The 16,486-nt window shown below is 41.6% G+C and overlaps 1 protein-coding gene across 2 annotated transcripts in view; it reads right to left on the bottom strand.

Annotated features, from left to right (window-relative positions):
- GRAMD4 (GRAM domain containing 4) overlaps positions 1-16,486 on the bottom strand; it is a 78,221-nt gene that overhangs the window by 17,422 nt on the left and 44,313 nt on the right. For both annotated transcript variants that reach the window (XM_032200664.1, XM_032200671.1), the window contains exons 4-8: positions 14,068-14,188; positions 5,953-6,014; positions 3,665-3,797; positions 3,129-3,154; positions 1,025-1,116 (exon numbers count right to left, since the gene is read on the bottom strand). In XM_032200664.1, coding sequence (XP_032056555.1) covers positions 1,025-1,116; positions 3,129-3,154; positions 3,665-3,797; positions 5,953-6,014; positions 14,068-14,188 — 434 coding nt within the window. The remainder of the gene's footprint in view (positions 1-1,024; positions 1,117-3,128; positions 3,155-3,664; positions 3,798-5,952; positions 6,015-14,067; positions 14,189-16,486) is intronic.

Here is a 16,486-nt window from a genome sequence, read left to right as displayed (position 1 = left end):
GCGTAGAAGAAAAGAGTGAGCCTTCAAGTCTGTGAATCTGCCACATGAACACAATAGGGTCGAACCTCATCTAAGGCAGTGAAGTAACAGCACAGTAGAAGAGCAGGAGTTATGACAATTATACCCTTACAGGGCAACAGGACAAACTCACTGCATTACTTCAGGTCAATTAAATCCCAAATTCTTTACCAACCTAACAATGGTGGGACAGGCCCCTTCTCAATATTCTTTCAACTGTGCGGTGCAAAGTAGCATCCAATAAGGCTCTGTAACTTACAGGGGTGGATCACTTTGGTGAAAATGTCACACTCCTTTTCATTAAGAGGCTCATCCTGACAAAGTTAGCTACAACTACTGCTAATAGTTTTCTTTGACATCTAAGTATTGTGTCTATATCGTGACCAAAAGAATTTACATCATTTAATTCACAAGTAGAAGAAAAAAAATAACAAATTGAAACTCCACTAAATAGTTATATCACAGCAGTATGCAAACTTCCTTACATAGCCCTGTGGGAATAGTTAAATTTAGTTCTTGGGAATACTTAAATTTAGCTCACAGACCTCCTGTTGGCACATTAAGCGATACTCAAATCAAGACACTTTGTCTCTCATCACTAACGATGATCCTAATCAATGGAAAAGAGCACTGCTGGTAAATACCCTTCCTATCAAATACAGCCTCTATCAGCGTTTCAGCTCTAGAAAAGGAGAGGTTTTGCAGATGCAGAAGAAACCATCAATTTATAGGACAGGGAGACAGGAAGCAAGGAACATGAGAACAATGACCCGATTGTTCTAAGTTACTTTAATGGTTACAAAACAAAGCAGAATACACAATTGAAATGGCTTTGAAATATAAATTAAAGTGTCAACTACATGGCATTTTGTGTTAAATGTCATTCCACTGTTTGATTTGACCTAACTGTAACACACCCCCACTCAGATATGGTAGTTTCAATGAATTTCAGTAAACAATACATTTTAAAAGTTCTTACTACTCCCGGAGGAATACAATAACTTACAATAAAGGCAATAGCAGAAGTGTAGATAGAATACCAGTCTGATAAGGCAGAAAGATTCTTCACAAAATTAGTAACGGGTTTGGCACCTCTCTCTAAATAGAATGGAGAAAAAAGCACAATTGTTAGAATTAGCTGTGGTGTTAAATCACTTATAAATGGTAAACGAAACAGAAAATATGAATGTAAATATAAAAAGGCTTATCCAAATTAAGGAAAATGAAAACTTAAGAGACCCATCAATGTAACTGAACAATTAGTTAAGCAATACATTTCCAAAACTTTAAGTGTCTTCATCAAGACAAAGGTTATGTCTAGACTGTTAAATACAGACCAAATAAATAAATAAGAAAAATCAAGCATAGCACTATCTTTACAAAAGTTAACTTGGATGCCACCAGAAGTCTGTTCTGAGCTCTGTTCATACTGCCCTCAAAGAACTCAGCACAGGTCAGCCTGTCCTACTGTAAAGCAAGGTAAATTAGCCTGACGGGACTCCCAGCCACCAAGAAGCCATTCATTGCTACCCCCAAAAAGCCAGCTCCAAACCAGGCTAGACATCTCTTGGCTACACTTCTGCTGCAGTCAAACTGCTAGCACTTTGCTGCTTACTAAGCCGGGAGACAGAGGAGTTTTCTGCCTGAGAGCGTTTGTCTCTCACCTCTGCAGACCTTTGCTCTTGCTGGGTGACAGATCTGTGCAGGGAGAGGCACTGCTCCCACAGGCTGATGCACACCGCCAGCCAGCAACAGCAAGAGCTCCCTAAAAAAGACTTGTCCTTTACACTTTCTATTCCTACATCCTCTTTTACTACTTAGCTAGGAACACAGGAAAATAGGAAGGGGCCTTTGCAAGACGACCTTTGCTTACTCTACTAGCAAACGCTGACTTTTGCCTTTCCTGCTGAGAAAAGTGAAGACTCCCCTTGCAGGGGGGGCCTAAGGAGTACCCAGCCTTGTTTGCAGTACAGCTCACAACTTTGAAAGGCTTTCCTCAGGAGAGCCTGCCACTTGCTGTCCTGGTTTGTTTGCCCTGAAATGCAGCTAGCCTTGATGTATTCCCGATGGGAAGCGATTAAACAGCGAGACTTCCTTGAGCATCAGTGACACAAAGAAAGCAGCGGATGAAGCAAGTGGAAGGGGCAGGCTCAAGGCACCAGAGGAGGCCACTGACTCGAGCCCTGCTCCCAGCAGTTCTTCTCATCTGCTCTGCCCTACCAACACCAAACCTGCAGGGAAGGTCAGCGCTTGGAGCCACTGGTGACAGAAAGGCCTTGAGAGGCCTGGGTGGCAGTCAGGCACCGGCGGACAGCAGGGATGTAGATTTTGTGGCTCACCTGCTGGTAGTTAAGAACCACTCAAAGCTTAAACTCAGTGTTTGTTTTTTAAAGCTATCCCTAATGGCAATGCGCATCCACCACAGAGAACAAGTCACTAATATTCTCCCAAAGGAAATTATTCTAATACTGGTGCTCATTCTGAAGAGAACAAAACTGAAATTACAGAGATTAAAGACCTGCATTTGCCTCCTCCCTACAATACTTTAAAACCTCAGGACATAAATTAGCCTTTTTTTTTCAAGCTAGCAATTCTCTGCTGCACGGAAGGTTAAACTACTTTGTTTAACTTGCCGTCACCCATCCTCCACTTTCCAAAATAAGTTATCAGCTCTCCATGAGAAAGAAATGCAAGCCACGCTCAGGGTCTGCATGGTCCAACCCCTCCCCTTGAGCTAAAAGCTTAGCAAGCAAACTACAAGCAGCTCAGACGTAGCTTATGGGCAATGACTTTTGCCACTGGAGAAATAGCCTGCTCTCACTCATTACATGCTTACACATTTTAATTAGCACTACTTTTTTTGTTCTGAGATACCTTTCATCTTGAATTACAGAGTAAGGTCCTACCACTGCTCCTCTAAGTTACTTTGTAAAAAAAAACATTCAGGATTTCAGGATTTGTACTCAATAATTGAGGTTTTCAGAATCATTTCTGCTTATGAACTGGCAGAAATATTTCTGAACATCAGATTTTGCACAGAGCAGTCTTCCCAACAGGGTTACCAAGAATTACTTTTACTTGCAGAAAATAAAATATTTTTAAGTACTTACTTAATCTTCTCATATTTTCAGTCAACCTGAAAAAAATAAAGTAAAATAAAATTAACTTGTTAAATAGACTACTAGTGAGTTATATTAAAATGCAGTTGATACATATTGGGTCTCTGAAAAATTGCTCACAATTATAACTTAAATGTTTGTGTATAGAGCTTCATTCTTGCCTGCTGTGAAGTGTTTCTAGTGAGTAGTATAGACTATCTTGCATCAAGCCAAAAACTGAAACATAAAAGCTCTCCTGCCTAACTAAGCCCTCGGCCACACTTTTTGAGAAGTACGTGACAGAATCTGCCAAATAATAACTTCTATTCTACCTTAGACCACAGACAGACTTCAAATTTCATGTTTCAGCCAAGGTATTGACAAACCATTTGAGACAGCTCAGTATCTTCAGTTTCATTACTTTTTATAGAAACACTTGCTCAAACCACATAAAAGATTGTATTGTGTTCTTAAAAGAAAAACAAAAAAAAAGCAGCAGCAACTTGTAAAGAAGCCAACAGTTTCTTACAATCATGTTAGAGATTTACCTTCTAGCACTAAGTGGCTCCTCTGTTTCCACTGTATTTTCCTCTGGCTGAAATCTGAAGTCCTCAACATACTCCCCAAATTTGTCACAAAACCACTTTTGGAGTCTTGAACACACTGTATGACTACGCTTATCTACAAAAAAAGAAGCACCATGTATCAGGATATTACATGAAAACATCACACAAAACCTGCATCTGTTCCCATATGCTACTTTTCACAGCTATTTATGCTATTTTAGTAACAGCGTTTCTGTCCTTCACTAACACTTTTCATGGAAATTCACTATGCAATCTATTTCTGCCATTTCACAGACAGAGTGATTATACCATTCTTGTAAAAGATGACTAAAGGTGATTCCTGCTTCCAGCAGGAGCTTTGCTGTAAGTACAACACATGGGAGGGAGCATCTCATTACAGAAGTACAGGAATTACTTAAACACTCCAGACAAATGAGTTTTTTTAGCAAATGCTAAAAAAACTTTTTCCTGTGTTCCCGTAAACAAAAGACTGCCCTAATTTTCAGCACTCCTATTGTGCTGAAGGGTTTTCTAGAGAAAAGTAAGTGTAAAGCAAAACCCTCCTGAGCAGAGAACAGGACAATCACCTTACTGCCACGGCAAAGCAGTGCAGGGGAGAGCAAGCCAAACATCTGGTGTTGCCTCTAACTTGGAAAATCACTTTCCAGCAGCAACAGACAGACTGTTCTTTGGAAAAGAAGGTCAGTAAAGCAGTGTAAAGAGATGGGTCACAACTATTCCAGGACCTCTCTTAGTACAGAACTCCATAAAATTAACACGTGATTAATCAGAGGCATGAAAGACTGATCAGCCAACTACGGCTGCCAAAACTACCCTTTCTAAGCATACAGAAAGGGTAAGAAAAAGCATACAAAAACATAAGAAAAAACAACCAGGCCTCAGAAAACAGGATTAAAATATACGTTAATGTGTGACAGTGAACTAAGAAAACCAAGGACTTCAATACCAGTTCACAGCTGAGAAAAAAGCTTACATTTGAAATAAAATGCTAATAACACTTGAGGTAGTGCAGAGAACAGAATTTTGAGCATACAGCATGACAGGTACAAATGACAAGCTGTAGTTCACAAAGAAAGACAGAACTGACATTACAGAAGTACAGGAGGAACGATTTCAAACACTTCATTTAATCCAGAGATTTAAAAGTCTAACTGGTATTGTAAAAAAGAAAAAAAAAGTTGTGTTTTTGCAGTAGAAAATTCCACTAACCTTTTATATTCAAAGAGTGACTGTGTAGTCACAACAATGGGGAATGTTAAGCAGGTAAGGGGACAGTGGAAGACTCCACTGTTCCAAAATAAGGAGGGTGGCTAAGAAAAGCAAGACGAGCAGTGCGAATACAGTAAAAACAAAAATAACAGGCCCTCTAGTCACAAGAGAAGAAGGAAAAAAAGGGGGGGGAAGGAGAAATGAAAGATTCATCAAATAAAATTGTATGTATGTGGAATAGTAAAAGCGTCAAGTAGATTGTGAACCTGTAGTACTCAACCAATGAGGAAAAAGGTGAGGAATTGGGTGTCAGGTAATAGGGAATATAAGGTTATGATATACTTTTGCTGTGTGCTCCTGCTTGCAGGACGCCTGCCATTGCAACTGCAAATAAATTAGCTTCACAGAAGACCCCGTCTGAGAAAATTATTGAGAGATTTCTCACAGTACTCTTAATCAAGAGGTGTGGGAAGAAAACTCAAGTACTCTGAAAGATTGAGAACCTGCCTGTTACCTTAGTTTTTTTCAGATATTATTCTATTTATAATGAGCAGCAGCTTGAGAAATGAAAATGAAATTAGTAATTCACTTAAGCTTATTCCCTCTACAGAATGTCCTTTCTTTTAGAAAAGAGAAGTACTACCATTAATGGCATAAAAGAGGTTTTGCAGTTGAGAATGAAACAAGACATCTTTCCTATATATTACAGCTGTGTTCTGATTAGTTGAGGATCAGCTAGGTGTGCAAGAATAATTAAGTCAGACAACAACAGTTCATTACATTCCTGAAGGGCTTGTAGTATAAAATAGTTTCCTTGCTCAGGCATACAAAATCATCAACAAAGAGTAAAAGCAGAATCATATACAGAGGTAAGAAACTGCTCAAATGCTCTTTCATACTTGGCTTCTTCAGAAGTCTCCTTCAGGACCCAGCAAGTTCTTCTGCAACATTTGATTTTCTGGAACAGCTTCAAAAGAAAGAGGTGAAAAAAAAAAGATCTGACTGCATCAAACTGCTCGTACATATTTGACCAAGATTACCTGTTCCATTGGCTTGTGTCTGTGGCTTTGCAGCTTGCTGTGTTGCAGGCACCTCTTCAGCTCTACAAAGAAAACAGAAACAATGTGAAATGCTACAAGTTCAGAATTTTAAGAGAAAACCAAGTGTGCGCCCTATTTCAGGATTCAAAATATTCACTGTACACTGTACTTAGGATCCAGAGAAAGACCATCGTGTAAGGCAAAGTGCGTTTTAGCCATTTTGTGTCACCAACAGCTCAGCCTGATCTTCCAGCTACTGAATATTTTAGTATCAATTTTCTTGCATTACTTCTGGTTTTGCATCGTAGATTCATTGCAATGCCTGCCAGGAAAACTCTTCAGAGCCCTGACTTTTCCCACAGTAATAAATGAAAAGGGATTCCATATTGCAAGTTGATAACCACAGAGCTAAAATAAAATCAGCTTAATTCATGAACCCTGAATTCTGCCACCATTATTGCAATCAACACCACTCATCTTCACAGTGAGAAGAACAGATGTCAAGAATTATGTTCAAATGTTATGTCGTAAGCTCTTGAAGTGCAAAGATACCAACCCAAGATGAAAATATCTTTTTTAAAATGCAGAATTTAAATAATGGTGTGAAAAACAGAGACAACAATGTGATAAAAATACATGGCAAGAACCAGGCACCACTGGTCACATCTTTCAAACAGGTTAAGAACAATACTCACATTTATTACAAGTAAGCAGATCATGGAAAATACGAATGCCTTGGCCATTCTGCACATGTGCAAGGCTTCAAATTACATTTGCAGTATCCATAGCCTCCAACTGCTAAAGTGGCTTGATAACACTTCAGGCATCAGTCCAAAAGCCTTGAGCCATCCATGAAGATATGCTACAGCAAGATTTCTCTAATGAAGCAGTAGCTTTGACAACACCAGCTGCAGCAAGCTTTACTTGACGCAGTTGTATGATGGAAAAGTTTACTATTTGAACTTAAAAACATGCTCATTGCATAATTTCAATATCACTTATATAGCAGACCATGTAGGTGCTTTCAAATATTCCCTTCATCTTTCAGTCCTCAGGAAGGGAACCAAGTGGGATGCAGGTCAGCAAATGGAGAGCAGGAGGAGGGATCCCACTGCACTGGGCAGATTACAGAATATATAAGTAGATTTATAGGCATCTCTCTGTTCCTCCACGAAGTACACGAGGAAAAGATCTCACAGTATTGTCTGTGTATGGAAAAGGCCACTCTGAATTCATGCACTCTGAATGAGTAAGATGGAAAAACCACAGGACTAATTGCCTCCCTTCTTCCCTTAGCACTCCCCATATTTAATGAACTTTCCACATTCCTGTTTATTTCTATAAGGAGCACTTAGAAATAATTTATTGATTTATAGCTATACTTGGACAACTATCAGGGTGAGTAGCCAACTTCAATGGCTTCTGCTTTTCACCTGTTTTCAACTCCCCTGCAGGATTTTTCCACGTTGCTCCTGTATTTGCAGCAACTCTTGAATCTTTTCAAAAGCCACCTGAATTCTATTAGTTAATTTTTTTTCTAACTAAACTTTCATTTGGGCTTCTCTGCCGTCAACTTTGCACAGACTGCTATACAGCAGTGGCTTGTCTTCCTGGATCACACTCCTTCCAGCACATCAAACGGTTACACCATACAGGTGGGACATTTTTAGTCACAATCTGTCACTGCCACCGTCTCTCATTAAAGACACGTTTTGGCAGCGAGGATGTAGTCATTCACAGGCAGGAGGCAGTTACTCGACCTGCTCCCGTTGTGCAAGCACGCTGAGGGGATGTCACACCTGAACGGCTCTGGTGACAGAGCCAAGATGGGATCCCAAAGCCACCACCCGTCAGAGCCTTCAGGCTGGGCCTTCCTTTCACACGCTGGGGTGTATTTTCAGAAGCAGCTCAGCGTCATTACTCCCTACGTTTCTTGGAAAAAAATCAAGAAAAATCTCAGCCAAAAACAGTCATGAATACCAGCCTGACTGGGCTCCCTCAGTGGCACGTGAAGGTTTGGCCTTGGCCACTCATGGTGTTGTTTTTTGTTTGTTTGTTTGTTTGTTTGGCAATGTCTTACCCACCATCTGCCTGTTACTCTTTCCCCACGAAGAATCTGACCTTTACGAATCATCAGGTTAATGATAGCTCATTACTGCACCTGTGAATCAGGCTATAATTAGCCACCTCAGACAGATCTGGGCCAGGAAGCTCCAAATTCATTCTTTAGGCTTGCACAATCCTAAAACCAGGTCAAATCAGCCACTACTGGAAGACCTTTGACAGAGGGTAGGAATTATCATTCCTATAGTTTCTGAACCACTCTTCATGCCAAAGATCAGTTAGGAGGCTAGAAAACACAAGCCATCCCCAGAATCACAGGATTACAGAACTGTAGGGGTTGGAAGGGACCTCCAGAGATCATCAGGTCCAGCCCCCCTGCCAAAGCAGGTTCCCTACAGCAGGCTGCCCAGGTAGGCATCCAGACGGGCCTTGAATAGCTCCAGAGAAGGAGACTCCACAACCTCCCTGGGCAGCCTGGCCCAGTGCTCCGTCACCCTCACCGTGAAGAAGTTCTTTCGCATGTTGGTGCGGAACTTCCTGGGCTCTGTTTTGTGGCCATTGCCCCTTGTCCTGTCCCCACAAACCACTGAAAAGAGGTTGGCCAAATCCCTCTGTCTCCCACACTTAAGGTGTTTATAAACATTAGTAAGATCCCCTCTCAGTCTTCTCTTCTCAATGCTGAACAGACCCAGGTCTCTCAGCCTTTCCTCATAGGGGAGATGCTCCAGGCCCCGTATCATCTTTGTGGCCCTCTGCTGGACTCTTTCCAGGAGATCCCTGTCTCTCTTGTACCAGGGAGCCCAGAACTGGACACAGTACTCCAGGTGAGGCCTGACCAGGGCAGAGCAGAGGGGGAGGATCACCTCCCTTGACCTGCTGGCCACGCTCCTTTTAATGCACGCCAGGATCCCGTTGGCCTTCTTTACCACTAGGGCACACTGCTGGCTCAAAATGTTAGAGCTATTCATGACTGGTACAAATATAATGTTCAAAAATGACAAGTACACATCAATGAGGCTCCCACTCAATGCTGCCCCACAGAAACATCCAGAACGATGCCCAAATGTTATTTTTGTAGGTGCAAATATGACCCAAAAGTTAAGACAGCCTTGACACTGAACTGCTGGCCGTTTATCTTCACTAAATATTTTGGGTTAGTGCATCTTTAGCCTTGACTACAGCTGTGAGCTGAACAGTATGTGAACCAAAAGAATCTCTCCAACAGTTACATGAAGACCTTGCCCATCGCACAACAGCTATTGAGCTGTTCTCAGCCATGTTCAGAGCAATTTTCCTACAGACCAGCTCCAAGTACTGAGCTCCCAAGCAACCCATCATCATTCTTCAGACAGCTTTTGTGGAAGCCAGTCAAGTCTGTTTTATCTGTGTAACTGTTACTGCTCAGAGTAACATGGACGCATACACATTTGCAAGACGAGCACATTCCAATCTCAGAAATGTAAAAATAAAACATGAAGGAAGTATTTTCTCAACCTAGTTTAAACACAACTCGCTCAGGTACACATGGCTCCTTAACCTGAGGAGTTGTCACAAAACTGAGTTAAAATATTTTAACATTTTTCATCTCCTTCCCATTAAAATAAACCAAACACATCAGAAGCTTTTGTCGTCCTCACAGATATTCCCACATTTTACATGGCTATTGTCCTGCATTTGTAGTGTCAGAAACAAAAGACAGGCTTTCAGAAGAAATGTCATCAGCCCAAAGCTGTACAAGATCTAAATGTTTGTGGCCAGAGGTAAAAAAAAAAAAAAAAAAAAAAAAAAAGCACTCTTGACAGGAGGTACTTCACAAGCAGATCTGGTGACAGGCTGCTAAGTTAAAAATAAAGACACACACAGTTCAGCCAACTGGGTTTGTCAGCAATCAAGTATGTTAGCAATCCCAGGGCAGCACGGCAACCAAACTTTTGACCCAGGACTCAGCTTCTTTCTACCTGTGCGGAGTCCCAGGCTGACAGGTATCCTTCCAGCAGGGAGCGTCTCCAGGCTCCAGAGGAATCTCCACTGCCATCTGAAGCATCTTCTCAAGTGACAAAGTCAGCTATACCCAAAGCACTGCGTGTGTGGAAGATGATGCCTTTTAGCAAAAGGCCAGGAAGAGGCAACAAAAATAAGTGGTACAGAAGAAAGAGCGGCTTGTGCAGGAGCACTGTCTATTCTTCCTTAAAAATAGCTCACAATGATACTACTAAAAGGTTTGTACCAGCCACAGCATGTTGGTAGGTGTTATTACAATACTTTATTTTTTTTTTTTTTTTTTTTCCAAACTGCGTGATGGAGCTGGCTCAAAATTTGTAAAATAAGGCAACAGCAGCCTACAATTTACACTAAACAAGCATTACTCACACAGACTATTCCAAATTATTTATGCATTGTTCCACTAACAAAATGTCATCAGCTTCAGCTGTTGTACCAAATGCTGGGCTGTCCCAAAGCGTCTATGGAAAACTTTAACTGAGGGCACGTTTTTGAATGCTCAGATGTACAGACAATGTACACCATGACAAACAAACCCACTAGGCATCCTTTTCTTCCACTCCTCCCTGCAAAGACTTCAATGAAGTAAGCCCATGTTCTGCACACACACAGAAACAGAAACAATCTACGCTGTTAATTCATTGTTTTCTCCTTGCTGAACATTTTGCAGCGTCTATTTATATAGCTACATGTATCGATCTACTTCACAAATACTTCTGAAAACTGCAACAATTAAAATAATTTATTTTTTACACTACGACATGCTTTGCTTTTCATTAGCAGTTCAATGCTGTAAGCAAAAACAGAATACATGCAAACATTTTTTATATGCATATCTATTTAAAGATTATACGAAAAATTACCTGAGACACAGGGCAAATTTGGCTTTGTTGACTTCAGCAGAGTAAATGACTTTCTGGGGTCAAGTTGCTTAATAAAATTAAGTTTCTAGTAAATATAAGTTTGGCCTATTACATACATGATTGTGTCAACCAACACCTTGCCTGTAGTGCTAATAGAACTATTTCAAAATGCCTATAGCAAAGTGCAAACAGATAAAAAGCAGTGATAAATAATTTCACACAACAGAGCACAATTTATGAAGAAGCCTAGGCAACCTGAGTTGTCTTCTGAGTATAAAATGGAAAACTCTTTGAATTTATTTATTTTTGTTATATATACCTGCCTGTCTGAAAAAGGTTAGAATATTAGCAAGACTGGTCAAAAAAAGACTGATAAAATGGATAATTGGCTGAATGTAATCTTCAAGTGCAACTCAAGCTAAAAGGGCTAATGCCATCCTTAGGATATCTAAATGGGAATACAGCACTGGAGAGGGCAGGTCATGCCACCTTAGTTTAATAGTGGTATGCCTGCACGAGATTTGCTCTGATTATGGTTATCTATCTGACCCAACAGGACACAGATGTTGACACTTGAAGAAGAAACACTGAAAGAGATAAAAGAAAGCCTAAAGGTTTGATAAACAAAGACCAAACTCTTTTCTCAGTAAAACACACATACTCACAAGCCACAGTGGGCCATATCAGACCCTGGACCATCCTCACTACTCCTCGTAAAGAGGGACTCAGCAGGCTGCAATTTGGGTACCTTCTTGCAGAGGAAGTCCTCATCCTTCTCCAGGACTCTCAGCAACGATGGGATCATTTTCCTCCCTCTGTGATGGCTATGACCTAGAACCCAGGTGTACCTGCTTTCAGGAGAAAGCCTAAGGGCCAGAGCTGATGGTACAACCTGTACTGTGCTCAGCTACAAGCACAGAAACACAGAATCACAGAATTTCTAGATTGGAAGAGACCTCAAGATCAACGAGTCCAACCTCTGACCTAACATTAACAGTCCTCCACTAAACCATATCGCTAAGCTCTACATCTAAACGTCTTTTAAACACCTCCAGGGATGGTGGAACTTGCATCTCAAACACCTTCAAGGGAGCAAGTCGGAGACAAGAAGGAGTCCTGAAGCACCAGTTTCATACACCAAGAGAAGAAAGGACCATTCTTTGTCATTGCTTTGTACTGCTGCTACAGAGCAAGCAGATATTCTCAGTGTGGGAACAGGACCAAGTTTGTCCCTTTTCCTCTGCCCCCAGTAGTCGACTCAAACAAAAGAACATCAGTCTAGACACAAACTGGAAATTACATGAGCATGCAGGCAGACCAACCAGCACAGGAGATAAAAATACACTCACACTTTCCAGCTCTAAGAGCAACTGTAAAATGTCAGAAAAAAATCCCCAGAAAACAGAGCTATGCAGATCGCCTTCCAAGTGCAAGATCAGAGCCTGGCTTGGGAACAACTTCTCTGTAAGGACCTTGCAGAGCCCCCTCTAAGCACACAACTTGGCAGCTCAGGTCAGGACTGCACATGGACCAACCTTCCATGGAAACAGCGATTTTGGAAGACTGTCAATATAGTCAGACAAAATACATCAGACAAAAAAATCTAACGCTGTCCTGGGTTCTGAGAATAAGAGGGGAGGCCTAATTAAACTGCTATATAAAGCCTTGGTGAACCCACACTTTGAATACTACGTGAACTCAGTCTCTTCATCTTAAGACACAGGAGTTGAAGAATGATAACTGAAGTGATGAAAGGAATAGAGAGTACTCTTAAGAAGATACCAGAAAAGCTGGAACTCTCTAGTCTGCAGAGGAGAAGAGTAAGAGATCAAAGGTGGTACTTAAGCTGAATGCTGAACAGTTGTTCACCAAATCTCCCAATTCTGTAACTCTAGGGTATGTCTTGAAACCACTAGGAAATCTGTTTAAAAACAAACAATTAAACACCATACAACTGCTTTTTTGTAATCAACAACTTCTGTAAGGTATCACCTCCTTAGCTTCCTGTGGTAGACAGCACTGGCATGTTAAAAAGGGGACTAAACAAATCCCTGGATAACAGGTCTGCAAACAGAGTCCCAAGTGAAAAGGCAATGATATACCTTCAAATACCCCTCACGCAGTGTTCATGGATGCTAGAGAAGTAGGAGATAAACAGATCACTGAAAGCAACTGGGCTCACGTGTTCCCCATAAACAACTCCCCTGTCCTTGCAACAGAATACCAAGGGATATGGACTGCTGACCTAACCAGGAAAAGCATTTTTATGCTCCGAATGCGTACAGAAGTAAGTAGCACGCTGGGAAGACTTTGTATAACATTCAGAAACCTCATATCCAAGCAAATAGTTCTACCCTTTTTTTTTCTTGCTCATCACTTCTAAATAACTGACAGTGCTTACTGCATATGATTACTAAATCAGCCTGCACTATTTAGTGTTGACAGTAGTTGATGTTGAACCACAACTCCTACTGCTCAGCCAAGTAACCTTAGCTACTGCTGAGGAAGATAATGCAGGCAACTACGTACGCAAGTGGGTTTAGACCAACAAGGCCACCAAGCAGCTGCTGTGAGTCTAAGATCTAAAGTCCAATACTGTAAGGAGAGACATCATCAAACACGATGGCTTAGCAGCACCACAGAGGATATCCTCAACGTTGAAGGGTTTTGGGTTTTATTGGATTATGGGGAGGCACATATCCACTTGCCAATGCAGTGGCAAGGAAGGCTTACAGTTCAGCCACTCCCACACATTTAGGTCTGTGGTGTGGTATTGAGATGTCCTGCTAGAAGAGGAGTACTACAGACTGAGCAGTCTGGAGATGACAATGCTTGAGGAGGCAAAGCATATGCAGTGTCGTGGCACAGGCTCTGGCACTCAGCAGCACACATTGCACACTTATATCCCCAGGTACGTAAGATCCAGTGATATGAAGAATATCCCAACCAGATAGCTGTCAGGACACCTCTGTAACTATGGCAGTATGTATGGTCAAGTAATATGGAAGTACCTGCATGTACAAGATGTACTTTCACATGAAAGCACAGACAGCTTCTCTCTGTGAGAGTTACTCATTTATTTGAAGAGAGCCCAGGCTGGAAATGGATGTTTTCATCAAAACTCCTCATTAAGAGAGTCTGAGACCTCAAGTGGCTTTTAGCTATAGAGTGAAGACATTTCTCTTACCTTGCTTTAAGTACTTCATTGACTTTTTGTTCTAGTTCTAGTCTCCTCTGTCGTTCCTTTTCCAGCTCTTGCCTTAATGTTTCAGCGTTTGTTTCTTCTCTCAGCTTCCTGAGTTCCTCCTCTATTAATTAGGGGATAAGAAGAAGATTCAGTTATATCAAAGAAAATTAAAGCCTAATTATGACAAATTAGGTATTTTTTTGTTTGCTTGTTTTTTCCATTTGTGTTACAGTGAATATGTTCACCATAAAAAAAAAGGTAATCAAGAGTTAGAAAGACTTCACAAAAAGCACACAGTTGTTTCGTGTACAAAATGTTAAATTTGAATTGGTAAAACAAGAAGAAAAACAACTTTAAAGTTTTCTTTTATAGATGCATCAAAAATAAGTTCCTGTAAGCTACCTTTATTTAAATACAACTTCACATACCCTTAATTCCCCAAAGAAATAATCATCAGGAAAGGCTGTTTATTGCCAAGTATGTTGTGTCTCTCCCCCACACCCCCAATATGTTTGGGCAGGAAAAAAAAATATACATACACTCATACAGTCATACAATGCTATGCAACCCTCTGTCCATCAACTCCTGGCACTCTCATATTTTTATACACATCAGATGGGCCTGTTAAGAACCTGAGTACATCATAGTTTTAAGAATGGGTTATGAGATGGAGAGCTAAGTTCAGATTTCTATCTTTTTACGAAGTTAGTCTGCCCTACTAACTTCCAAGGAGTAACTTATGTATGCATGTACATATAAACATACATATGTATATATATATATACACATATATATACAGATGTTTCCTTTCATGAGCACATTATCAACCACGCATAAGGCTTTTTGTAGCTAATTAGCTTTGTTTTTTGTCATTGACAGTATTCTAGTTTGTGACTTTACTTTAGCCCAGAGCCACACAACAGGCTCGCTATTGGTGATCATTTTACCCACATAAGCATTCAAGAGATGACAAAAAGAAGATTGGGAATCTCTTTTGTTTTTTACTTTTTTTTTTTTTAATGACAAAATTACTCTATTTTGTGTTCTCTGGGCTCTTTTTTTAGCTCAATTTTGCCAGTAAACAGTAGAACAACAGAAAATACTTGCTAATTCTACTGTCACCACAGACAGTAGTTCAAGCTTTACATTGTTTTACATGATCCATATATTATGTTCTACCCTACAGCAACCTCTTCTGTTTCTTTTTATAGATTGTCTCATAAATCTTAAATAATCTGATAATTTTGATGTTTGAATCTCTCTCTCTTCAATCACTACGTGTCTTGAGAAGGTCAGAAATCCTACTGCAAATACTCAGAAGATGTGATAAACTCTCTCTCCCCTCCCTGCAGGAGGCCTTAGTGCAGTATCTCAGACTGTTTTATCTGCTGTTCAAGCTAGGCAGCGGTAGATTATCTGTATTCCTGCGGCACTAAGGGCTTTAGAGCACAGAATTAGAAGAGAAGGAAGAAGATAGATGAATTGAGAGGACAACATGATGTGATGTGTTACACTGTGAGGCTACAGGTTGAATGCCATTAAACTGAAAAGAGTTTGCTATCATCTCATCACTAATGACCCTAGAAAGGAGAGTTGGAACACAGAAGCCACCTTATCCTCTAGCAATTTGTATTGGGTTTACATGGAAAGGGCTTGGTAGCAGGGGCCTGCTAGGGTGGCCTCTGTGAGTAGAGCCCAACAGCTGCCCCATGTCAGATCAGAGCCAGCTCCAGGCGGCTCCAAAAGGGACCTGCCACTGGCCAGAGCTGAGACAGTGACCAACACTGGTTGGGCCTCTGGGAGAGCAGATTTAAGAAAGAAAAAATAAAAAACACTGTGCAACAGCAGCTGGGAGAACGAGGAGTGAGAAGCAGCCCTGCAGCCCCCCAGGTGAGTGCAGCAGGAGGACAGGAGGTGCTCCAGGCAGGCAGCAGCAGTTCCCCTGCAGCCTGTGTAGAGGCCCCTGGTGGAGCAGGCTGTCCCCCTGCAGCCCATGGGTCCCACATGGAGCAGATCTCCACACTGCAGCCCCCCCATGGGTGGAGGAGCCCTGAGTGAAGCAGGTGGATGTGGCCTGGAGGAGGCTGTGGCCCATGGAGAGGAGCCCACGAAGGAGCAGGGGTCTGGGGGGAGCTGCCGCCCGTGGGGGACCCGTGCTGGAGCAGTTTGCTCCTGGGGGATGGACCCCGTGTTATGGTGCCGTGTGGGAGCAGTTCTTGAAGAGCTGCTGCCTGTGGGCAGCCCCCACAGGCTCAGTTCGGGAAGGACAGCATCCATGGGAGGGACCCCACAGGGAGCAGGGGCAGAGAGGGACCGCAAAGGAGCAGCAGAGACAAAGTGTTAGGGACTGACCACAGCCCCCATTCCCCATTGCCACTCACTGGGAGGAGGGAAAAGATAATTTGTTGAGTGATCTCCC

This window comes from Aythya fuligula, chromosome 1, assembly GCF_009819795.1.
Source record: "Aythya fuligula isolate bAytFul2 chromosome 1, bAytFul2.pri, whole genome shotgun sequence".
Taxonomy (NCBI): domain Eukaryota; kingdom Metazoa; phylum Chordata; class Aves; order Anseriformes; family Anatidae; genus Aythya; species Aythya fuligula.
This window is presented reverse-complemented; position numbering and strand designations above follow the sequence as displayed.